This window comes from Sander lucioperca, chromosome 8 (assembly GCF_008315115.2).
Source record: "Sander lucioperca isolate FBNREF2018 chromosome 8, SLUC_FBN_1.2, whole genome shotgun sequence".
In the NCBI taxonomy this organism is placed as follows: Eukaryota; Metazoa; Chordata; class Actinopteri; order Perciformes; family Percidae; genus Sander; species Sander lucioperca.
The window spans coordinates 23,892,418-23,917,766 of record NC_050180.1 but is presented as its reverse complement, the minus strand read 5'-3'; the positions used below and the strand labels follow the sequence as shown (position 1 = coordinate 23,917,766).

The 25,349-nt window shown below is 40.1% G+C and overlaps 4 protein-coding genes across 16 annotated transcripts in view; 3 read left to right on the top strand and 1 right to left on the bottom strand.

Annotated features, from left to right (window-relative positions):
* The window catches only part of si:ch211-45c16.2 (mitogen-activated protein kinase kinase kinase 13), a 37,522-nt gene extending 33,484 nt beyond the window's left edge, over positions 1–4,038 (top strand). For 4 of the 5 annotated variants that reach the window (XM_031299476.2, XM_036003884.1, XM_031299503.2 and 1 more), the window contains 2 exons: positions 80–371; positions 508–4,038. In XM_031299476.2, coding sequence (XP_031155336.1) covers positions 80–371; positions 508–609 — 394 coding nt within the window. In that variant the 3' untranslated portion in view covers positions 610–4,038. The remainder of the gene's footprint in view (positions 1–79; positions 372–507) is intronic. The other variant, XR_004897983.1, reaches the window with a different exon arrangement.
* Positions 4,039–5,143: 1,105 nt separating this feature from the next.
* Positions 5,144–16,660, top strand: pfkla (phosphofructokinase, liver a). Of its 2 annotated transcripts, XM_031299517.2 has the most exons (22): positions 5,144–5,457; positions 6,255–6,328; positions 6,455–6,532; positions 7,499–7,688; positions 8,023–8,188; positions 8,673–8,717; positions 8,793–8,901; positions 10,336–10,431; positions 10,678–10,770; positions 12,128–12,253; positions 12,350–12,414; positions 12,625–12,688; positions 12,884–13,030; positions 13,142–13,212; positions 13,818–13,905; positions 14,010–14,162; positions 14,546–14,710; positions 14,809–14,870; positions 15,120–15,231; positions 15,357–15,456; positions 15,548–15,653; positions 15,736–16,660. In XM_031299517.2, exons 1-22 carry the CDS (start codon positions 5,373–5,375, stop codon positions 15,881–15,883), a joined length of 2,343 nt encoding a protein of 780 aa, XP_031155377.1. In that variant the 5' UTR covers positions 5,144–5,372; the 3' UTR covers positions 15,884–16,660. The 2 variants fall into 2 exon arrangements, with proteins under 2 accessions (XP_031155377.1, XP_035859778.1); XM_036003885.1 differs by lacking the exons at positions 5,144–5,457; positions 6,255–6,328 and adding an exon at positions 6,676–6,746 and having other exon boundaries at positions 6,461–6,532.
* LOC116049658 (protein SIX6OS1) lies at positions 16,442–20,484 on the bottom strand. Of its 5 annotated transcripts, none has more exons than XM_036003886.1 (15): positions 20,239–20,484; positions 20,118–20,194; positions 19,782–19,838; positions 19,547–19,673; positions 19,315–19,404; positions 19,030–19,217; positions 18,900–18,942; positions 18,691–18,802; positions 18,447–18,588; positions 18,268–18,332; positions 17,601–17,821; positions 17,384–17,519; positions 17,259–17,300; positions 17,147–17,174; positions 16,442–17,071 (listed from the first exon to the last, which is right to left on the bottom strand). In XM_036003886.1, the coding sequence occupies exons 2-15, from the start codon at positions 20,173–20,175 to the stop codon at positions 16,944–16,946; spliced, it is 1,437 nt and encodes a 478-aa protein (XP_035859779.1). In that variant the 5' UTR covers positions 20,176–20,194; positions 20,239–20,484; the 3' UTR covers positions 16,442–16,943. The 5 variants fall into 5 exon arrangements, with proteins under 5 accessions (XP_035859779.1, XP_035859781.1, XP_035859783.1 ...); XM_036003888.1 differs by having other exon boundaries at positions 17,601–17,797; XM_036003890.1 differs by having other exon boundaries at positions 17,601–17,797; positions 18,447–18,579.
* On the top strand, positions 19,636–24,903 carry tmem169b (transmembrane protein 169b). Of its 4 annotated transcripts, XM_036003891.1 has the most exons (4): positions 20,855–21,112; positions 21,149–21,187; positions 21,893–22,282; positions 22,594–24,903. In XM_036003891.1, the coding sequence occupies exons 3-4, from the start codon at positions 22,009–22,011 to the stop codon at positions 23,223–23,225; spliced, it is 906 nt and encodes a 301-aa protein (XP_035859784.1). In that variant the 5' UTR covers positions 20,855–21,112; positions 21,149–21,187; positions 21,893–22,008; the 3' UTR covers positions 23,226–24,903. The 4 variants fall into 4 exon arrangements, with proteins under 4 accessions (XP_031155455.1, XP_031155444.1, XP_035859784.1 ...); XM_031299595.2 differs by lacking the exons at positions 20,855–21,112; positions 21,149–21,187 and adding an exon at positions 19,636–19,727; XM_031299584.2 differs by lacking the exons at positions 20,855–21,112; positions 21,149–21,187 and adding an exon at positions 20,135–20,284.
* Positions 24,904–25,349: the final 446 nt, after the last annotated feature.

Below are 25,349 nucleotides of genomic sequence, written 5' to 3'. Positions count from 1 at the left end.
TACAGTGAACCAGTCTGAAAGGTATCTACTGGATAACAGCATCAACATTTTTTTGTATTCTTCCTCTGCTCCCTCATAGACCTCATCGCTGTATGAGCAGCTTCCAGTCCTACTCCACCTTCAGCTCAGAGAACCTGTCGGTGTCTGACGGAGAGGAGGGAAACACCAGCGACCACTCCCACAGCGGGCCCCTGGAGAGGATGAGTACCAGTCAGGAGGAACACCTGGATGAGCTGCTGTCGCACACACCGGAAATCCCAATCGACATCTCCACCCAGTCAGACGGCCTCTCTGACAAGGAGTGCGCCGTCCGCAGGGTAAAGACCCAGATCTCACTGGGAAAACTATGCTCCGACGAACACAGCTACGAGGTCAGTACTGTGGATGTGTGTGGTCCCATCATGTCAGCTCTGTAGTTTTAGCCAGGCTAGCGACGATCAAATAATAAACATTGCAAAGCAGTTGCCTGATGCTGAACATGTCTTTTCTCTCTAATGTTTCTCCCAGAATCCACTACAGTTTAGGGATTCAGACTGTGATACGTCAGAAGCAGAGTGCTCCGATGCCACCATTAGAAACAACAAAATCGGGGCTCCTTCCTCGTGGTGAAACCCAACCCGAGGCTTGGTTCTGTTTTTGCCTGGAGGCCATTGTGTCCCACTCTGCCCTGCAGAAAATACAGCAATAAGAGGACGACATTGTAAACAAAACTCCCTATAGCCAAGCCCCATGCAATCTCTCCCAGAACCTCCACCAGAACTACCCTTCCCTTCATAAACCCCCATTCCCCCCATCTCTAGCACAGCATCCAGGCAACCCATGGCAGGGATTCCCTTTTGAATGATAATGTACAGTAGATAATGTAACATTTATAATTTATTTTTGTCTGAGTATTGAAGGAAAATTCAGGACATCTGTAAATTCTCTGATCTGAACAGAGAAAAACTATTACTGACTATTTGAAACTGAGCATGGGCTAAGTGTGTGCTGATGATGATGATGATGATGATGAGAAGGAGGATGTGTTGAAGTGCTGATGTTTCAGAGGCTGACAACTAGCAGTGTCAAGCTACATCACTGCAATTGTTGGACTCTCAGGTGACTGACGCAGACAAGGAGTGTCACTACAAGCCTTTTGATCTGGCTATCGTTGCTCTCAGCATCTTACTGTTTTAGACCGAAATCCCCAACCAACAAGGACCCCCTCTTACTAAAGTAAGATCAACCTGCTTTATCATGAGGTGACAGCGCAGAGCCCCAGTACCCCGCCTCACCCACTTCCATCCCGTCCCCACCGTGGTGAGTTGGGAACAGGGAGCTCTTGAAAGCAGTGTAAACACCAGCATGAACAGCCTGCCTCGCGACCGGACTCCCTCCCTCCCTTAGAAACCACCACGTGTCTAGTCTGTCATTGAGATCCCCGCTGAACTTATCCAAGCATGCTTGTGTAGCTCGCAAAATGCAAACGCTGCCAGAAGACTGCATGAAGTAGACAAGCTAGCAGAGCAACAGAGCTGAAGACTCAGCTGACAGCTAAGGAGAAGATAAAAAAAGAGACTTCCTCTGTGACCCAGCTCATCCTTCTCCGAGACACGTCATCATCAATCAGATGTCATGACCAGAGTTGTTTAGGTGTGCGTGTGCGTGTGCGTGTGCGTGTGCGTGTGCGTGTGTGTGTGTGTGTGTGTGTGTGTGTGTGCACACAAAGCCCTTTCCTCTCCATTAGACATTACAGTTTCAAGTCTCATCTCAGGATTGTTCGAGGACTGTGAGAAACTGGACTGGACCAATTATTGTATATATACATAATAATATACATAATATGGACCATACAAGAATATTAAAAAAGGTCTTACAGATAGCCTTGATGTTCAACCCTTTATTGATGTAACAGACATTAATGTTATGTAGAGACAGAGCGTTTTACTTGCAATCCAGGTGCAGTATCCCATTTCTTAAAATCACTAGGTGCATCATCTCCCATTTACCGTTTTCTAACAGGGTACTTTCTACTGTCTTATCCACAATGTCCAAAAATAATAATTGTTTTCTGTGCTGTAGTGAATAAAACAGCAATAATGTAGGTTGGCGCTCAGGTGAGAAAGAAGTTGCTTGCTCAGGATCCAGGGCGTCTAGCTGGCTAGACACAATACAGTGACTGGTGGCTGGCTAGAGGAGAGCAGCAAGTGTCAAACAGCTTATTATAGATGCTATATTTTTAAATTGTCCCATTTTTAGGAACTCCTTTCTGGGGGTTTGAGGCTCAGGTTTTATGTTGCCGATTGAGAGCAGGAGCAATATATCAACAGGCACTAGATGGTGACAGTTACAATGACTTACTTTGCCTGGTGTTATGTAAATGTCCTGGCTCCTTTCCTTTCTTTCTACCCAAGATACATTGGTCATTTCTGCCTTTTAATGGATAGGACAGCTCAGATATGAAAGGGGAGAGAGAGGGGGGAGGGAGGGGGAAACCGCCGGACCTTCTGCGTTGAGGAATAAACCTCTATATATGTGCGCCTGCTCAACCAATTGAGCTCACCGGCCACTACCCAAGATCATTTCTCTGATGTTTCCCATGACCGTCCAAATCCTTGAATATCCCAGCAGTTTTACTATTTTTGACTAGTTGTCTTTAAAAAGGGTTACTGCATCTGTGAGAGCTTTATTTTTTATCCCTATTAGAGTGTTTGTCATCCATATTAATGATTCTGCGGTTGAAAAATAGCCAGCCAGGGTTGAACTTAACAATAATGATGTCAAGTGTGTGCAGATGGCCGAGATTCTAAGTTGGGAATAAAAGCCAGAGACAAGGCCACAGAGCAATAAAGCTGCTCTTGGTTTTCAAAAACCTCATCTCAGTGTTAGTTACTCCTTTATGTAAACATCTGTAAATGTAATGTAATCTGTTTTTGTCCTCTCTCTATAACGTATCGCACAGCTCTGACAGAGCCTTCTGTCACTGATGACCAGCGCGACTGGTTGAAAATGAGCAGGAAGTTCTTTCATCTGTATGACATCAGTATTGACCACCGCAGGAGTGTGTCAGTCATGAGAACCGAGTAGCACAAGGTGAATCTAAAACTGTACTGATGGATCAATTACCCTTTTGCTTGAAAGCTTTGGAAAGGCCTACACCTGGTACTGAAAGCAGCAGTTGCCTTTCCTCGAGCCTCCTTCAACCTTCTTCATTCTGTTCATGTATGTGTGAAATAACCTAGTATATTGTAATGACTGGGTAATCCGATCAAGCTGTTCATAACATTGTCTTTCTGGCATATTATCCTATGAAATATGATTGTTGTAAAGTTTTAATTTAATTTTGATTCTTTTTGTTTCTTTTCTTTGTTTTTGTAGCTGGCCTACATGATTATTTAATTAATTTATTATGAATGACTGGTAAGGTTTGTGTTCTTTTTAATTTCAGGCAGCTTTAGAAAAGTTATGACCTATGATTTTTCCTGAAAAGTATTATTTAAAGGAAGCACATTCAATTGGTATCAGAAGAGGACAGTATTTGTATGGGCATCATTTTTGTCTTTGTGACCCTGCGGGGGACTATTCATCATTTAGATCATGATGTATTGATTTAGCCAACTTTTCATCAGTAATTAGCAACATCCGGCATTCCTAAAGCTTTTTAGGCTATAGGGAATCGATTCTAATACAACCAAAAGCCAGTCCATGGACTGTCACAGGAGGGTAAATGAGACGTTAAGCCTGAAGGCATGTGCGATGCCGACTTCTGTTCTTCTGCAGAGATCCCTTTCTCTCATTTTTAATCAGAATACCAGTTACTTACATCTGAATTTCTGTGAAATTGTCTCTAACTGTAGACATCATGTTGCCTCATCCCATGTATTTAACATCTGTTTCTTTGTTACTCTCATTTCCAACTCCCTTTCCTATTGAATGGCATTATGATCAACCAATCCTGTCCGTTTCCTGTATTATCCAGTGTACAGTGCAATGGGTATCTGGGAGAATAAAATCAGAGCAAACAACTGCATGGAATAAATGCTGATGTACTGTACCCAACACACTGTGGTCTGTCTCTTCTGTGACACAATAGATGCTTGTTTATTTTCATCTCATTAACTATACCCATAATTTATAGATTTTTAGAGAATAATTCCATGCATGTTTCATGTGTATTCATAGAAGCTACATTACCCGTAGTCCAAGGGTTTTATATAACATCAATGTAATATGAAACACGACTATAGCCAGGATTTTAGAAGTACTGAGGCTGCACAATTTCACCCCCTTAAATACATATATTTCTTACATCATTTTTATTTATTTATTTGTCTGTTTAGTTATATTTTCTGTAAATTGTATCTCCCTTAATAACGTTTTTTTTTTTTATCCAAACTGCCAGGAAATTGTTGGAGAACACTAAATCCATTAATTTGAACACCCGGGCCATTCAAAGATACTGATTCTAAAGAATAGCAGAAGTAGACTTACAAATCACTCTGCATGACTTCTGTAAGTGTATGTGTAAACTCCTCCTCAGATTGTTAAAATATCCAAATTCCGAGAAACAATACTGAGGACATGACTGGTAGCTATAGCCCTGATATGATGTTTTTAAAATTTTAAGTTTTTTTAGAGCAAAACTTGGAGGCAGAACTAATTATTTAATATTGTTTGTCATACCAGTTTGAGTGTGCATTAGCTGGTATAGAATGCAAGAAATTACTGAATTAGGCAATATAAAAATAAAAGCCTTAACGGCCCTTCGATTATTTTGCTCCTCAGTAGCCACTATAGTGAAAACTGTGGCAAAATACAATACTTTTCTGTCCACCTCACTTTATATTGTCTATTATGTATTCATACTATTAATTTATTTTACTATGTATGCTGGCACAAAAATATACTTTGGGAATTATCTTGCTTTACTGGCCTAATTATGTTGCAAAGGGAGAACATTTTTATCTACATCACTAGCTCTAGTTCTACAGTTCTACATAGTTCAAGTTCTAGATACATGTGTCCTCTGATGTGATTGTTTGCGCAATAACCTGTTGAAATTAGTTCATGTTGTACGTGCTGTTCACCTCGGGCTCGACGAGAAGGCGGAGTTAATGACATAAAACTTGTTAAATCTGGAAAAGAGTTTTCCGCACGGTGCGGGATTCTAAAATAAACGCCCACTAGGATCCTCCCAGTGAGCTCTCCTTTGAACAGGGCGGAGTTCCACTGGAAACTGCTGTAACTTCTTTCAAGTTTAACCTACTGCTAACGAGGAAGCAACACCTGTCCCGGGTTTAACGTTACCTAAAACCGAACCACATTATTTATCTAGGAAACGGATCATTCTTCATTTTCGCCCTGTTTCCTTGTCGTAAACTGAGGGGGTCAAAATGTCCTCGATGGACTTGGAGAAACTGAAGATGACGGGAGCTGGTCGAGCCATGGCAGTGCTGACCAGCGGTGGAGATGCACAAGGTGACTTTAAACTCAGCCAAATTAACATTAGTTAGCAGCCTTTAAGTATGGAACTATAAGTCACAATGGTTGGAAGGAACTAAGTACGTTACACTTACTCTAGTAACGTTACTGTACTTAAGGTACTATTTGAGGTATCCTATTTCCATTTTCTGCTACTTATGCTTCTTTACTACAACTCAGAGACAAATGTAGTATTTTTACTACACTACACATTTGATACATTTAGGTACTACTAGTTATTTTGCATATTCAGATTAATAATACAAAATATAATCAACATATCAATAAATTAAGACTTTATTGATCCTCTGGGGTAAAGTCCACAGGCTACCCAGCAGTAATTAAAATGTGCCCCAACTTTACCAGTTCAACTTTAAAGTGCTGAATGCTTCAATAATACCATCCTAAATGATTCTGAAATGGGCCATTCTGCATACTGCATACTTTTACTTGTGGGACTTTAAGCACACACATATTGTTTTGTATTTTTGCTAAAGTAAAATTAAGAATGCACTTGTAACAGACCTTGTTACTGTTACTTTTACTTAAGTACTAAATCTGAGTACTTCCACCACTGGTAACTCATACAGTGTCAGGGTCTGTTCAAGTAATGCTTGTCAAGGACTTTGGTTACTGTTTACACAGAGCAGGTGGCACCTTTGTTGAATAAGAGATAATGAAGTCATATCCACTGCAGTGTTTGATTTCCTCATGCAGGGTAATTGTGTAACAGCTTGTGTGTAACGAGAAGCAGAGGTGAGTCTAATATTTTTATGCAACTATCCTCGACCCAGGGATGAATGCTGCTGTCCGAGCTGTGACCAGAATGGGCATCTATGTGGGGGCCAAGGTCTATCTTATTTATGAGGTAAACAAGCTGTTTGTATTAATATGACCTCATTAAACATTACTTATGTCTTTCTTTATGCTTGCTTGAACAGCCCACATTGTTCATTTTTAACATTAATGTATAATTTGGAAAATTACTTTTCAGGGATATCAGGGCCTGGTGGATGGGGGAGACAACATCAAACTGGCACACTGGCAGAGTGTGACCAACATCATCCAACAGGTAGGTTAACATATGACCTTGCATGTCAAAATCTCTTGTGAAAAAGGCCTATTATGCTTTAATAGTTTTCCGATTTAGAATTTGTTTCTCCCTGGTCTTAAATATCTCTTTCTATTTCTCTTTCTTTTTTATGGATTTAATAGGAATGTTATTTTTTTCATCCATCTCCTCTCATCTCTTCTCTTCCTGCCTGTATAATACTGATTATAACCTGGTAAGGGGCCTTGCTGCATGTGCTTTAAGCCTGAAGAAGCTGAATGTTGCACTATTCAAAAGAAAATTATAAGCATTTGAACTGTCCTTTTTGCATTAAGTTGTCTTGAATTTATGCAGCAAATGTATTGAAGTGCATGTGCTACTTTTATTGTTTGTTCTTTATTGTTGTGTTTTACCTACATCATACAATCCAGATATGTCCAGATTCTGTATAGCACTGGTTTCTATTATTTCTTTTTTTTTGCTTATGACCCCTTAATACAAAGCAATGTCTACTCACCAGTAATCTCAGGGTAAATGTTTATGAATTTTGAGCAGTTCAAACAAAGAGTAAGTTCCCCTTTCCCCGTATGTAGCAGAATATTGTTTTTTTCTTATTTCCTACTGTAATAATTATCTCACAACCCCTTAGATTAATCTTGTGATGCTTTGTGGGGCTCACAACCCTTACGTTGGGAGCCACTGCTATTTCTAAGCCTTGGATGGCAGTTCACAATTGGCCTCAAAGCACAAATATATTTGGAGTGACAACTTGCAGTCTGGCTCTGTTTCCAATCTCTGCTCACATTTCACCTAATCTGAATCTTCCATTTTAGATGTCTGATGTGTCATATCACCATGTAACAATACCATCAGTAGCCAGAGTAAAAAGAAATGGATCTGAGACTTAGCGTGACATTTTTCAAAGATTACAATGTCTTGTTTGTCTTGATTTGGTTTGTCACTTGTTATATGATGTCTCTGCTGCAGGGTGGCACTGTGATAGGTAGCGCCCGATGCAAGGCCTTCACAACTCGTGAGGGCAGGCTTGCTGCCGCCTTCAACCTGGTGAAGAAAGGCATCACCAACCTGTGTGTGTGTGGTGGAGACGGCAGCCTCACCGGAGCCAACATCTTCCGCAGTGAGTGGAGCAGTCTGCTGGATGAGCTCGTACAGAAAGGTAAAGTGCTCTCGTTGTCAACTTGTCGCTGAGCCTTGAAAAATAGTTAACCCTCATTATGTACTCATACTATAGGAAACAATACAGTAAATACAATTTCATTCTATGCTGAAATAGTCCTTTAAGGCATCATTTCATTGTCCAGGGTATGTGATCGACTTTGTATTCTTTAATGTCAACACTGGTATAGACAGTTAAAAAGCTCTATCATCCACAAAGTTAGCATTTATATTTATGAATCATTCTGTAGTAATATGAATATTTCCCTTTGCTTTGGTGCATATAATACGAAGCTGCTAGTGTAACATCTACAGCAATGTGTGTGTTACTTCAGGAAGGATCACAGACACTCTAGCCAGGCAGCATGGCCACCTGAACATCGTGGGGCTTGTGGGCTCCATCGACAACGACTTCTGCGGCACTGACATGACCATCGGAGCTGACTCTGCGCTGCATCGCATCATGGAGATAATTGATGCTATCATGACCACTGCACAAAGGTCAGACACTGTGATATTGAACAGTGGCAGCACTGAAGCAGCTGGTGTTTCATCAAAGCAATTATTATGAGGTCACTGACATGAGTGGTATTCATTTGTTCAGTGATTAGTAAATAAGTTATAGAATATGAAGATATAACAAGAACACAGTAGTAAATAGATATGTTTATAACAGTACATAGATACTATCTATGTTGGACTATTATTCGGACAAAATGTGCAATTGACGTGCTCAGAGAAGGTAAAATGATTGTAAAAAAATAATAAACAGCAGAGTAATTGATAGTGAAAATAATTGTTTTGTTGCAGCCCTATATTAGACTTATTTTATGTGTATTTATACCTGCATAGTGTAATGATGGAATGCAATCATCTAAGCCAAGTTTTGTTATAACCCAACTCACCCATTCAAGCCTGTTTGGAATGTGATCTTGCCTGGACTTGCTGCCTTGTTTGCTTATTTTTTTTTTTAAATGTCCTCTAGCCACCAGCGCACCTTTGTTCTGGAAGTCATGGGGCGACACTGTGGGTGAGTTACGCTCTGACAAATTAGCTTTCTTTCATAAACTGCCAGTGAATTATACAACTTGTTCTATTACTCCAGATATCTGGCTTTGGTGTCAGCACTGGCATCTGGGGCGGACTGGCTCCTTATTCCAGAAGCTCCTCCTCAGGAGGGCTGGGAGGACTGTATGTGTTCCCGTCTAGAGGGGGTAAGACACAAAAACCAGTCAAGTCAAGACTGTATATTAGCCCCAGGCACATATGTATAAATGTATTCACAAGTGAGGTCACTTTGTTTTGAAATAGGATAAATATAGACATGTTTTGGTCTGAATTAGAGACCGTTCGGTATTTATGGAATGGACCACCGGAGGAAAATAGGGGAGGGTCATGTCATGTATTTTTATTCTTTGTTGAGGGGAGGGTCATTTAGTCTAGGGGGGAGGGTCACCCAACTTTTGTATTCGTGAGAACAGCAACATTTCAAAGTGGCTTGTTTGGTGCATATTTATCCATGTAGCTCCATGTAGCGCTCTCAGTCTCGGCCCCTATTTCTAGCAGATGGATCCCTCCCTGTTTAGTCAGCCAGACCTGTAGCTTTAGAGACCGTGGGATTACCCAACCTGAATAAATCCCGCTCGCACATAAACACAAAACTGCTTTGCTAGCTCCATCGTGTTGTAACTAAGACATCTGATGAAAAAATAATTTTATTCATTAGCATGATTGCCGTACTGTTTAGTTCAAAAACATCCAAAACACCGTACGAAAACATAATCGACCAGACGCAAGCTTTTATTTTGAAAAGTCAAAGCTTACGGACTGCACCAAGCAGGGAGGGCATGAGACGGGAGGTCTCCAGGCTGCAGCCATACCCGACTCAAATATCCTTTCGGTCCCGGTGATATTATATATATAAACAAGGCATTTTTCAAGGCATTTGAGAAGGAAGGCGTGGTAACATGCAAGCTCCCAAATTGACGCTCATCTGAGAAATGGAGTTTTGGATAATGTTCAGCTTCGGCAGCTTTACCTATGTGCTAAAATATACAATGACTGAGGAAGCCTAGTGACGAGTCCATAGCAACCAGTGTTGAATTACCCAGTGTGCTTTGCTGAATGGTCTCAATGTTTTATTGTTTTTGTTTCATGTGAATACTAGTTTACTAGAGGAGTAACTTAGTATTTGAAGTAATGCAGTAATGCAGGAAGTGTGCATTTAGTTTCCATGCTTATTGTGTTTCCACAACAATGTTAGTGAGTAAATCTACTGAAATGGCCACCACACCATAACAGAGGAGTGTGATGCGTAAGATGAGAATGCAGAGGTTTAGTCACGTATGTAATGGCTGTAAAAAAAACAATGGCTATCTGTATGTCTTTGCCAAGTGCAAACCAGTACAGAAGGCATCAATAGGTTGTTGGGGAGGGTCATTTTTCCATATCATTTTGGGGGGTCATCAAAGATTTATTGCAGGTGAAGGGAGGGTCAGGTCTATTTTGACTAAAGGTCCCAAAAATCCACCGGTGGCCCCTGAAATAAACAACAAACAGTCCCTTACCTCTCTTAAAATATAGGACTCAAAAGCAGGATTGTACTTACTAACTTACTGGTTAATATGTATATATCTGTTTACCTCCAGAGCCGCATAACAGGGTCAAGACTCAACATTATAATCATCGCAGAGGGAGCCATCGATAGAAATGGCAAGCCCATCACCTCAACTTATGTAAAAGACGTAAGTTTAAAGATTTAAGGACTGGGGCTGATTGATGGAAATGTATGAAACAACTGCCTGTGATGTAGAAATATCATTAAAATGTAAACAGGCAAAGGTTGAACTAGCAGAGAGCATTATAGTTCAGTGTTCAGAGTTTCCTCTTAAATATTTGTTAAGGACTTTTCTCTCATAGTATGTCTGTTGTGTATGCATGCTAAATGACAAACCCATGATATACTGAAATGCTTCCATGTGTGTTTAAAGCTGGTGGTACAGAGGCTGGGTTATGATACCAGAGTGACAGTACTCGGTCATGTTCAGCGAGGAGGAACTCCCTCAGCGTTTGACAGAGTACTGGTGAGTTGGACAACATACTGAATGTTTTTATACTGCAAAAATACAGCTATGACACATTAAAGGACAATTCCGGCGCAAAACGAACCTAGGGGTTATTAACAGATGTACCCACTCTGTCGCTTTCTGGGACATGTTTCAATCAAATGAGTTTGGAGCTTGAAAGACGCTAGCGCGGACCACTGATTAGCTTACAACGCTAGTATTCGGGGCACAGGGAACGTAAAAACAAATCGCTATTTATACCACTAAAAATGCTCAAAATATCACCACACTTCAACGGTAGCATAATGAGGGTCCCTAAATGTTAACCGAAGCATTGAGAACTTTGTAAGCGGACAGACAGTTTATTGAAAAGATAGATTATAAAGACACTCCGCGCGTTCATGTTTACATGCCGCCACCGTCTTGGAAACCAGTCTTGACTTGCAGCTGGCAATGCAAACTAAAATCAAAAGCAATTTGCTCAATATATCTGAAATAATCGCACTCTGCATAACTTGTCTAGTGTACTTACTCAGTGGATAACTGTCCATCTGGTCCCTCCGGTCTGGGTTGCCGAAAAAGTTTCAAGTACAGCCCTGTTTATCAGAGAGGGGAAATCTTCAGACTGTACAAAACAGTGTGTCTCTTGGGTGTCACGACGCAACAGGTCCCACTCCGTGTAACACAGACACTCCTGTTCGGTGGCTATAGCTTCACATTGTCCGCAGGTACACCACCAGTTTCCCGACGTACAAGGCTGTGTTGCGGCATTGACTACCGGTAGCTCTCTCTCTCTCTCGTAGCCCTTTCACGGAGATCCCGCAGCTCTTCGTTCAATAAACTGTCTGTACGCTTAAATAAACACACAATAAAGTTCGCAATGCTTCGGTTAACATTTAGGGACCCTCATTATGCTACCGTTGAAGTGATATTTTGAGCCTTTTTAGTGGTATAAATAGCGATTTGTTTTTACGTTCCCTGTGCCCCGAATACTAGCATTGTAAGCTAATCAGTGGTCCGCGCTAGCGTCTTTCAAACTCCAAACTCATTCGATTAGCATGAAAACATGTCCCAGAGAGCGACAGAGTGGGCACACATCTGTTAATGACCCCTAGGTTCGTTTTGCGCCGGAATTGTCCTTTAACAAATTGTTGAGGCCATACAATTATTTATCTATTTCAGAAATAGTTTGAACATTAAAGTGTAGATCTAAACTGCCTAAATGTAGAACATGCCTCTCATTTAGACAAATTATTGTCGTCATCGATATGACCAATACAAGACATTACTGATGTGTAGGAGGTGATGCTCTACAACATTCAATATCTATGCATGTAAATGCACTTGTACAATATGGACTCTATTGTGTTTGTAGAGCAGTAAGTTGGGAATGGAGGCGGTGATTGCCCTATTGGAGGCCACTCCCGACACGCCAGCCTGTGCCATTGGCCTGTCAGGTAACCGTGCTGTTCGTCTGCCTCTAATGGAGTGTGTGGAGATGGTGAGTCACTCTCCTCTCTTCTATAATTGATTTTAATGGACATACTAACAAACAGTGGGAGGTTGCTATATTTTTCGATTGTACCGTCATTTGCAGACTAAATTGGTGCAGACGGCCATGAACGAGAAGAGGTTTGATGAGGCTGTCAAACTGCGTGGAGGGTGAGAGCTGAGATGTTTTTCATGTATATACAATAGTTATAATTATTATTATTATTATAGTGCAAAACTGCTTTGGTAGTCCCTTGTAAATATGTCATCTATTCATATTCATTTTATTATGCACACAATTTATTTTAAGTTTTTCTATGCAAATAATAAACGAGTCCAAGCTAAAAAAGTCCAAGCTAAAAAATAATGATTTGCTTGCAGGAGTTTTGAGAACAACTGGAACATCTACAAGCTTCTTGCCTTCGAGAAGCCCATCCAGTCTGGGGTAAGTCTCACTAACATGAACATACGCACACACACACACACACACACACACACGCGCACGCACGCACACACACACACACACACACACACACACACACACACACACACACACACATAGTATTAGCATTCACATGCAAAAGAATCACAACATTTAAGTACAAATCTGCTTATTAATATCTGAATCATGTTCCCTCAGAGCAATTTCTCCTTGGCTATTCTGAACGTGGGAGCTCCGGCTGCGGGGATGAATGCAGCGGTGAGGTCTGCCGCAAGGTTAGCGCTTGCTCAAGGACACAAGGTCTACGCTGTCCAGGATGGCTTCCAAGGACTTGCCAATGGAGAGGTGAGAGCTTCTACTACTCAGTCTTTACCACACTGCAGTAGATTTTAGCAACAAGTAACCTGTATGAGACTGAGTGGAAACTGTTCAGTGCTGACACCTGTCTGTCTGCAGCTTTTTGAAATGGAATGGCACAGTGTGGCGGGATGGACAGGCCAAGGGGGCTCACTGCTGGGGACAAAACGGTGAGCATATGAACATATTTAGTTAATCTTAAGAGTACTCCAACAGTTTAATATTGTACTTTCATAACGTTTGGGGACTTTGGGGAAAATACAGGCTAAAATTGATGCAGGAGAGGCTACAATTAGGCAATATGACAACATATAACATTTGTTTATTGTCAGAGATTTTGTCATATCATTTATACTGTTTTATGGATCCCTGTCATATCCCTGGGTGTACTGGCCGCAGAGGGCAATGTGGAAAATCAATTACACTAGCAGGTCTGCATTATTGCTAAATTGGAGTTTCATCATTTTTGGATAAATATGATAAAGTACCTTGATTTGTCAGGATTTTAATTTGCTAGATTAGCCAAATCAAAATTTTCTATTAAAAGAAAATCCTTATCACAATATATATTGATGTTTTAATATTCCTACCTTTTTAAAAGATATAATAATCTATACTGTGATAGAGGATTTTATCAATATTGTGTTACAATGTCCAAAATCATCATCATCTTACAGTTCCCATAATGCAACATCTCCTAGTGACTAGCAAAATGTATAATTGTCAGAGTGCCTCTCAAAGTGATTTTTGATTTCTGTTTCATGCTCTATTTCAGAACTCTTCCAAACAAACACATGGAGAAGATTGTGGAAACCATCATCAAGTTCAATATCTCAGCTCTGCTTGTAATTGGAGGGTTCGAGGTATAAGAACAACCCTTCAAAAAAAACAGAAGTGCAGTACCTGTATATTATTGTCAGTGTTACATCAAAGAGGTTTTCAATCTATGTGCTGGTGATTTTCAAAGGGGTACGCAGGTGTGCTGCAGCTGTTTGAAGCCCGGAGTCACTATGATGAGCTCTGTATCCCCATGTGTGTAATCCCTGCTACTATCAGCAACAACGTCCCTGGAACTGACTTCAGCCTGGGAGCAGACACGGCTGTCAATGCTGCCATGGAGGTAATGCTGAGCAGATGGCAAATTAACTATGTGACTTTGATGTTTGAGGATTAACAGCGAATAGAGACTGAACCAAGCCAGAAAACACTGCATGTTATATGAGCTGCTGTACTAATAAGGTACACTTTGAACTTTGTATACTTAGTCAAAACAGGGGCGGCAGTGAGTATATAGACTTTTAGTTTTTAACTTTGAGAGGAAGGAGACAGAGACAGGCAGAACTCTAGTTCACACCACCACACTGCATTATGGGCTCCAAAACTGTACACAATTAGTGGTGGGTGTTGATGTTGACTCTTTCTTCACTTCCAGACCCACACTTTTGACCCTGCCTTCAATTGCCAATGTCTCCTTTCACACTGCCATTTGGATTTCTTCTTAAGGGTTGTGACAAGATCAAGCAATCTGCCTCTGGGACCAAGAGAAGAGTGTTTGTGGTGGAGACTATGGGTGGGTTCTGTGGATATCTGGCAACCTGCACCGGTATAGCTGTGGGTGCTGACGCAGCCTACATCTTTGAAGACCCCTTCAACATCCATGACTTGAAGGTAAGACCAAAAGAAAAGAAAAACCTCTGCTGTTTCTTTTCTTTTTGTCTACAATGTTCACAGCTTTCTGTCACTTTAATGATCTGGTCTTTTGACAGACCAATGTGGAGCATTTGACTGAAAAGATGAAGAAGGACGTCCAGCGGGGTCTAGTACTGAGGTACACAACATCTCACTCAATTAGCCATACAGAGATGCTTATGCAATGCAAAATCTAATAAAAAAGGGTCTGATCTTTTCATCTACATTCCATCAGTACATCACCTTAGCGTGTTAGCATGTTAACATTTGCTAAAAACAAAGTACTGCTGAGAATGATGGTAGTGTTTGTAGTTTGCAGGCATTTGACATATAAAACATTGTCTGATTTTTTTTTTTACTTTGTTGATCATTTTCTCTGTCACAACAGGAATGAAAATTGCCATGAAAATTACACTACAGATTTCATCCATAGGCTATACTCATCAGAGGGAAAGGGCATCTTTGACTGCAGAGTCAATGTGCTGGGACACCTTCAGCAGGTACAAGAGCAACTAACTCTGGCAAAACACAGCTTACCAAAGATTTCCATTTCAGTGACTCATACACTGTGAAGAGACAGAGTCTTGCAATGTATTTATACTCCATTTGTCCGTTTGTGCTCCAGGGAGGGGCACCTTCTCCCTTTGATAGAAACTTTGGCACTAAGTTGGGTGTGAAGGCTACCCAGTGGATTTCTGAGAGATTGACTGAAAACTTCCGACAAGGTACAGTTACTGTATTAAGTCATAGTTGACATAAATGAATTGCTCAGAAACCCCAGCAATATAATGATTCCACTGTTTTTTTCCCCACCAGGCCGTGTGATCGCCAACTCACCAGATACAGCATGTGTGCTTGGCCTCAACAGAAAGGTCATCTCATTCATCCCTGTCACTGAACTGAAGGATGTGACTGATTTTGAGTAAGCCATGTCACAGTTACATATAATAACAAGAATTTGTGATAAATCAGTCTTAATAATTTCATTTGTGTCTGTTTTTCAGACACCGAATGCCCAAGGTCCAGTGGTGGTTTAATCTTCGGCCGATGCTAAAAATGTTGGCCAAGTACCAAACCAGCTTCTGTGAATATGTCCCAGGTGAGATTGAACATGTGACTCGACGCTCCATCAGCATCGACTCTGGGTTCTAGGCTCTCTAAACCACAGTTTACTCGCTGCACTTTTTTTTAACCTTATCTGTCCAACCTTTGTTCTTATGCAGACCACATACTTTAAGAGTGGTTTTTAATCCGCTGCTATGCATGTAGACTTTTAAAGCCAGCATTGATCTCAGTCTATTGTCAGTGTCATAGGAGATAGTATTATTGTGTAAAAATGTACGTGAAGTATTCATTAATTGAATGAGGCATTCAATAGATCAGATTTTGCTATTCCTTTGTGCCAAGCCTCTGTGTAGTCAAATCACTGCAATAAAAAGTCAAGCAGGTGCCACAAAGATGAAATTGTATTAACTACTAAATATATAATATAAAACAGCTTGTGGTGTGGATTGAAATAATCGGATCAGAAACCTTAAGTAAAAGAAGTATTCATATTTGATTCAGCTATAAATGAGAGCTACAACATTTTTTGGAGCACCTTTTTAATTTCCACAAAAATTAAAGGGTCCAGTGGTTGGCTTGAGATTGTGATTGGTGCTTTAACTCACTGTATGTCAGAATGTGACTGTGTGACTCATCGGAACAGTGTGATGATTATTTCATTTTATGTAGGACTGAAACACTACTTCTGTCTTTAATGAATGCAAACTGAACAGCAATACACAAAATATGCAGTTTATTACACAGTGTAATAAACTTCACAACTACTATACGTACAATAGAGAAATCTGTAAAGAAATATAAACGTATGTTGTGTATTATTTTGATAATAATGCTATATCTTCAATAAAATGTCATTCAACTGTGGTAATGTTAGAAATGTGTTCTTTGTAGTGTAAATAGCTTTTAAAATAACATTAAGTTAAACAGACAGAAATAAACAGAACAAAGAAACAAAATTCTACATGGCAAACTTCACTTTTTTGAACTGTTGAAGTTGTATTAGTGTTAAACCATGAACCCTTAGCGAAGGTATTCATCATTACCCACTATATGAGAACATTAACGAAGAAAATAAGTAACAAACTGGTCTTACAAACACAATTTTCAAACAAATAATTCAGCATTTCAGATATTTTTCTTCCAACTCTTAAAAGTTGAATGAAAATGGAAAATCCTCCCTGGTGGTATCTTTGTTATTTGTCTGAGGGCTCTTGGGGGTAAAGGCAAACTGGAAGTCTTCAATTTGCTCTGGTTGGCCAAACAAGAACTCTGGACCTGCTAAATCATATACATACCTGTAGTTCAAAGCAGGTAATACACATCACAAAAATAGAGAGATTTGATACTTACAGGCTGATGACTTTGATTCTGTGGTTTTCTGAAAAGAGAGGAACATAGTTTGGTATTTTTGTTGTAGTAATATTGTATAAACGAAAGAGGGGTTACAGTAAAAGAGCAGTACCTTCTCGTTGAAAAAAGAGCCGGTAAAAGTGAAAGATGACTCCTGTAAAGAAACTGGGGGGTAATTCCAAAACTAAGAAACAGTGATTTCTGTCAAATCACTTATTCCTTTTGCTCGCTTCTCACCTCATCCTGTGGCGAGCACATGTCAAATCCAAACCCAGAGAAGCCCGGGGTGCTAGGATCAGAGTTCAGAGAGAACAGGAAAGCTGGAGATTTGGTATTAGAGGTGCCTTGATGTGGGGAGCTGGCATGGCTAAAGCTGAAGTGAACAAATGAAACCATTCTCAGTGGCTGTCTTGACAGTGATTCAAAGTGTTGGACAAGTCAGAGAAAGCCTTACTTAAATGGGAATGATGGGGTTGAAGGCACAGCTGTCATTTCTGCCGGGGATGACTGAGGATTCGTTTCTTGAGATGATGAGTGAGAAAAAGCAGTGACTCCCTCATTGTCCTCTTCGCTTGGTGCCTGCTCTTCATCTATAACTACCTTTTCCTCCACCTCGTCCTCCTCTGCCTCCTCAATAACTGATACAGTGGACTGCTGTTCATATGCAGAAAACACCTTGAGTGTAAAAGTATTTCCAACAGGAAAAGTTGAATTGTCTGAAGTAGCATTTACAGCATAGACCATACAACCTGATAGAACACATTTCCAGTTACATAAATCAATGCAAAAAAAATTACATTTGAAAATTTCCACTGCAACATCTCTTTACACACACAATATAATTAGTTAGTCAGGTATTTCAGGAACCTTGACGGGAAGAGTTTTCATTGGCTGTCATACTTTGGTAGGAAATAGTTCTCAATGAAAACTGTAAATGGTGACATCTGTGGATTATCCTTGGTAACTTGAGATTTATTTTGGAAAGAGACATTGCTATTGTGTTTTTCAGATATGATGTGACAGATGCTGTGAGACATAAAAGTGTAAGTGTATATATATATAGTAATTTGAAAACCAAGTGGCCATTTGAAGGACAGTCTATGTATAAAAGATAACATTACCAAGACTTGATCCTCTTGTCCAGTTTCCTGCTCCTCAGTGTGCTTCTCATCTGGCTGTGTTTGCTCTAAAGAAATACATATTCTGATGAGGTTTGATGTAACATAACACCCAGACATGGCATCTGGTGTATAACGTGTTGGTATTAACTGAAACGCATAGCAGGCTTTCCTCTACTTACCATCCAACGGATGACATGACCACAGCTCATTGCTTTCTTCTACTGGGGAAGGGCTGCAGGCGGTAGTATGCTTAACCGTGTTTTCCTTATGAATTTCTTCAGCATTTGCCTCTCCAAAAGTCCTATGACCATTCTGCAAGATCTGTTTAGAGTTATCAAAGTGGCTACAGGACCTGCTGAAACTTTAACATCTCATAATGAAAAGCTTTACAAGGCATTAGTATTGTTCCATGTATCGGAGTACCTTTGTCTGGTTGAGATGAAGAGAAGAGATGTCAATGGAAAGATTACATTCCTCCTCTGTCTGAGGATCTAATTGTTTCTCTGGTTCTGCTATAGGCTGTTGGCCAGAAACACTATAAAGAAAAGTGAAGTCAAACAGAGAAAAACTGAGCTTTGCTAAAGGCTATGTGTCATTATTCTTTGTTTTCTATACAATTCACTGAAAGATACCTGTCTGGTAGTTTCTCATCGGAAGAAGAATCGACTGCTGGACCTAGTCAGGCAGAAATTCAATTAACTGTATCAAGAGCTGTAAATATTTCAGCTCTACCAGAGCAAGTTGATACAAAACGTTTATTACCAGCAAGATGGTCCAGCTCCTTCTGTTTCATTGTTATTTGCTCATCACAAGTCTTAATCCTACACTCAATCTCCTCTTTTTCAGTCTGCAGCGTGAGGAGCTTTTGAGCAAGAGTATTTTGGTAATAATATTCTTTATGCAACTGGAATGTCTTCCTGTAGCTTGCAATTCTCTCTTCGTAGACTTCCCTTGTTGGGTTACAAATGAAAAACAGTTCAGCTTTGTTAATTATTGCCCACAGAAATATATGAAGTGCAATTAAACACCACAGCTAACTGAACCCACATGTCATGGTTGTAGCTGGCTTTTCTGCTCTCCAGTTCTGCTTTCAGTGTCTGCTCATACTGAAGAAGCAGGCTGTTAGTCGCCTTCATGCTAAAATGACATGGATGACAAGCAGTAATATATGAATATCAAAACTTCACTGCACTGCTTATGTTAAGTTATGTTAGATTAAACTGTGTATCATCAACTTGGTCCATCATAGTTTGGCCCATTTATTACCTAGTAATCATACCTTCTAGCATTTGCTTTATTATGTATCACAGTGCTCTGCTTCAACCTGATTTCTTCCTCAAGTTTCTTGATATCTCTGTGGATTGTTTCAATGTAAGACCTCCTCTCAGCAGTATCAGCTCTACAAACTGTTGACAAACGTGAACACTTGATGGACACCATTTCACAACATAAAATATATGGTAAACTAACTAGTATTTGTTATATGTCTTTCATATAAATGTCTAGTACGTTACCTTTAATTTGTTGGTTGATGTCATTCTTCTTTTGGGAAAGCTCCCGAGTTTGAAGAGCTATCAAATACAAACAGCAGTTATCTTATTTAAAAAGAACTACTATCTAGCTATATCATTATTAGTAGTATAAGTGTTATTATCTCATTTCCTGAATTAGCTTAAGTTAGGTTACTAGCTAGCTAGTTTACCCCAAAACTAGCTTTTTACTGACGCATATTAGCCAAGCAGCTAACGGTAAGACTTTCACGTTAACTTATCTAGCTACATTGCAAGCCAAGCAAACATCAACTGACAACAAAACTACGTACAATTAACTCAATAACTAGCTAAACTCACCAAACTGAAAGAGGAGGCTGTCAATATTATTAACGTTAAGAGAATATTGGTCGTTCATTTTTAGACCAGTCTACGTTAGCGGCATTAGCTAACTAGCTGCTTGTCAACTGTGGCGGGCTGCTGCTGCTGCCGCTGTCAACGGTTCAGACGTTTCAACCAAAAGAACGGTATTAATTTAAATCGAATGTAAATCGGATGTAAAGACAAGGCATTCATGTCATAACCCATTATTTTAATTGGGAGAGCCACAGTTATAACGTTATAAGTCTTAGCTTTTAAATGTCACTTTCAGTAAACCTATGCACTAAAGTTAGACACAGGAAGGGTTTCAGTTCGCTGGAATTGATATTAACATAGTTATCAATTAACGTTAGCTATGCTACGTTAATGAGGTCAAGCAGGTGATATGGTCACGTATGACCATGACTGTTTAAAAAACCTGGTTTATTGTGCATTCTAGTTATAAGTGCATAATATCCATAATATCTCCTCACAGCAATTAGCTTAGGTTAACATGTAGCTAGTTAACGTTAGCTAGTTAATTAACACCAAAACTAACTAGCTAGTTAGCCTACTAGTTTGACGCAACGCTGTGGAGTAACGTTAGTAGTCTGGCAATGCGAGACTAGCTTGTTAGTTACTTTAGGCTAAACCTTTTAACATAACATACTGATAATGTATTCAACACTTTATTTAGCTAAATATTGTTTACTAATTAATTAAACTGCAACGTTATACAAAACATACGGCGCCAGGAGCCCATGCGAATAGTGAAATGTTGTGTACGGAAATGTTCGTAGGATATTTAGCTAGTAACGTTAACGTTAGTTCTTTTAATGTGCATGTTTTTTCATATGAAGGCAGTCAGACTCTCTTAATCCATGCAGTCAGGAGGATCATGGTTGAGGGGCGGGTTTAGTGCTATGCTGGGAATCCTTTTGCGTAGCGCATCTGTATCGGCAAAAACACAGCGATGTGAGGCTCTGACGCTTCGCTTGCAATGTCTCAGACAAATTCAGTGATTTATCTGTACACGGTATAGTTTATCTACCTCGACCAACCTAGTCAAGGTAAGATTCAATTTCAATTGCAGTTCTATTTAGAGTACATGTTGTTCAATGTCCGCCGGCTGGGGTCTGCAGACAAAAGAGCGGACATGGGTGGGATTTAAATGGGAGTGGATCAGCTGTGTGAAGAATGGGTTGCATTGTCGATTTCACCTCCTCTTATCAAATTATGCATTCTTTTGGAAAATCCCTGCAATCCGTCTATCAATTGTGTAATTTTTTTTTATGTCATCATACATGTCTGTAAAGGAGTGGAATGATAGACTGAGCTCGCATATCCACAGAGTAGCCTATCGTTGCGCTGTCATGCAAAAGAGAGACAACCCCCCTCTTTGAAGAAATCTACGCTTTGTTTGTCATCAATCTAGAGCGATTTAGCCTCTGTCTGTTCAAATGCAAAATGCCATTAGATGAATGATATTGATGAAATGAATTTGGTAGATTTTTATTAGTCATCATCACTGGAAAAGTGACTGCTGAATCTAGGCCAGGATCACTGTACATATGAGGGCATTATTGTGACTGTAAAAAAAGCAAACCGGCTCTTTAATGTCTCTCTCTCTCTCTCTCTCTCTCTCTCTCTCTCTCTCTCTCTCTCTCTCTCTCTCTCTCTCTCTCTCTGTCTCTCTCGTGTGTGTGTGTGTGTGTGTGTGTGTGTGTGTGTGTGTGTGTGTGTGTGTGTGTGTGTGTGTGTGAAATCTTCATTAGATTGAGCACTTCAACATAATGGGTGTGTGCCGCACAGGACTTCCCTGTTAGTCTTCATATATAACCCATCAAAAAGTAGCCTAAGAGTAAAAAAGTTTACTGAATCAGGTGAGAGCATGGCACAGGTAGAGGAGTCTCAAACTGAAGGAGAGGGTAGCCCTCAGATGATTTCCTTAAGATCAGACATATCAGGGAACCACATGGACGATGGAGAAGTGGGACCCTCAATAAGGAGGAAGAGGAGGAAGAAGAAAGACCCGCGTCCAGAGTCCATTATTGTTTACCGCTCTGAAATGGAGAGGGCACCTGGAGAGGACCAAGGCGGTGAGGAGGGAGCAGAGAGAAGCACAGAAGAGGGTGCTAAATTCCTCTGCACACCTACAGGAGAAGGTGAGAGGGGTGTCCGATTCAATTGATGTAAATCATGGCACTTAATATTACTAAAGGAAAGTGCAGTCATGTGTTCGACATATACAGTGCAATTTACGCCATACAAATTAACTACATATTAAAACTATAGAAGGATTTAAGGTATTGCAATCATCAGTATGGGGCCTTGTAAATAATAAAATACGTTTACACTGTAAAGAGCAAGAATGAACTTCAGTTAACCACATTTCTTGTTTGCTTGCCTTGCTATTTTCTGTTTTGTTGTTTGTCATATAGGTAACTGTCTTCATCTCTTAATTATCTCTTAACAGGAGGGTGGAGCCTTCCCCCAGACAGCCGCTACGTGACCCTGACAGGCACCATCACCCGAGGAAAGAAGAAGGGTCAAGTGGTGGACATTCACCTCACTTTGACAAAGAAGGAACTCAGGGATCTGGCTAAGTCAAAGGAGCGTCTTGATGCAGAGTGTGAGGCAGGAGAGGGCTCTAAACGCAACTGCAGCTTAGGTGTGTGCCAGGGACCCCATGTTGTCCTGTGGAGCCTTTCCTGTGCCCCTGTGATTTTCCTCCTCTCCTTCATAACTTCCTTCTACTACGGCACTCTCACCTGGTACAATGTCTTCCTGGTGTACAATGAGGAGCGAACGTTCTGGCACAAGATTACAATATGCCCCTTCCTCATCATCTTCTACCCCATGCTCATCATGCCCATGGCGCTCTCTCTGGCTCTATATTCCGCCGTGGTGCAGGTGTCCTGGGCCTTCAGCGAGTGGTGGCAAGCTGTGAGAGACCTGGAGAAAGGCTTCTGCGGCTGGGCCTGTGGGAAGCTGGGACTGGAGGACTGTTCCCCCTATAGCATAGTGGAGCTGCTTGACTCTGATACTGTTTCTGGCACTCTGCAGAGCAAAGCCCCCAGTGAACTTGCCCAGACATCATCAGTGTAAAGTGTGGGGGTGTGTGGGAGAGATGGGGGGGGGGGGTCTGAGGTCCAAGGCACATGTTGATTTAGGCCTAAGTCTCATTTAAGTTGGTCACAGGAAAGTATATTAAAGCTGTTTCACTATACCTTTCTGTAAATGACAACTAATCAAACCGCCTGAATTGTCCTAAAATGCTGAACTATTGCTACAAATTTTGTAAAGCATGATTGAATCCAGATCACTATGGTGGGAGTGGTAATGTTTTTTTTTTTACGTTTATCCTCCTATCACTGAATCCTACTCATAACATTTTGATACATGTAGGCCTTGGTGCCTCCTGTAGTAAAGTATAAATAGACTGGCTGTGGACACGGATACACACATTGTTTTAGGCCTTGAAGTTAAACCAAGTTTCACTTCATCTGTAAATATCTGTAATTAAATGTATTAAGTTTAAGAGGATGCATTTCAAAGGCAACACTGTCTTGTATTAACTCATCATAATCTCTGTGAAGTTGTATTTGAAGTAAGGCTGGATTACCATCTGGGAAAAGTGGACAACTGCTCCAAGGGCTCCATGTGTCAATTACTTTGTGGAAATTAGATTACTGATTTGATTGGGAATATGCACCATTGAGCACAATATTGACTAAAACACTAAGCACCTTAAGATGAGCAATGTATTGTTAAGGAGTTCTGTGTCAGCATTACGTTTTTAAAGGGTAAGGATGGCATTACTTTAGTAATTAGTCAGTTAATTTAGTCATTGATTTGTGATTATTCTTGCAGAACAATGGAAGTGTGTGGCTCAGATAAATAAGCTACATCAGGCTTTGTATACAGAGAGAATACTTGTTAGAAGGATTAATCCAGTGTACATTTTGGCCTTTCATAAGTTTTGTTGACAATTAGAAAAATATTGAATATTACCAGCCTTATCCTGTAATAACTGTATTATTCTGGATGATACTGTGCTTACATGGTGCATATTCCTAAAAAGATGTGTTTCATCAAGAAGTACCCCAGCATGCAAGTACTTGTTAGTGTCTGGGCATCGAGGCTGATTATATTTAAAGCTGCCATGTGTTGCTGCTGTGTGCTGTCACCTAAATGTACACATCAAGTACATAGTACATAAACAATGTACAGAGGAAGAGAGATAACTCATTTTTGGCCCAGGGCACTCTAGCAGGTCAATTCAGCCATAATTTGAAGCCATAGTCACAAAAGTTTTTTTCTACTGTCTTTTTTTCATATTTTAGGCATCATCATCCCAGATATTTGTGATCTTAAACTACTTGTATAGTCTTCAGAGTTTTGTTCCACACACAAGTAAAATGAAGTTCACTGTAATTTTCCTCCTGAGAATTCCTGTTACATTTCCACACAGTCATATTTTGAATGTTGATTTAATTTATTTTAAATATTTATGTCTAGTACACTTCTTGAAATTGTTGCAGCTAGGTGTTTTATGCGGAGCTGATGGGGTTGGTTTAAGTTAATCAGATGGTTTAAATATTTGGTGATTCAAATGTTTATGATCAGACCTGGCTGGGTGGAGTAATTTAATTTTGTTTTCATAAAGGCAGTGACACGGATCAGTGTTTGTGGATTGAGTCTGTATTACACATTACATGTTCTGAAACCACAGGATGCAAAGTAAAGAATTACACAAAGAAAATCAAGTGTTTGTCATTACATCTGTTTTATGTGTGGTTTATAATGTCTTAGAAAAACAAGTCAGCATATAACCCTGAATGGTCCACACAGATGCAGATGGCTCTCTGGGGTTTGGGTGCTTTGAGATCTGATTATTGGCACCCTGGTGTTACACTGGGATGCTTACTGAAGAAAACCCATATGCCCCAAAACAGACAAAGGCAATATCAGGGTTAACTCAACTTGTACTGGACAGTTTTACTGTCTGATTGTGTTAAACTAATGTTAAAACAATTTAAGGTTAAAACACAGAACACGGTCTATGGGTCAAAACCTCATAAATCAGCCAGTAAAAACATTTGGGGGAGAGTGGGTGTTTTGGGTTGAATAAGTATTTTGTATTTGTATTAATCAATGTTTGTATATATTTAATTCATTCGTTACTCTCATTTAATTCTTATTATTATGCATTTATTTATTTATCATCAT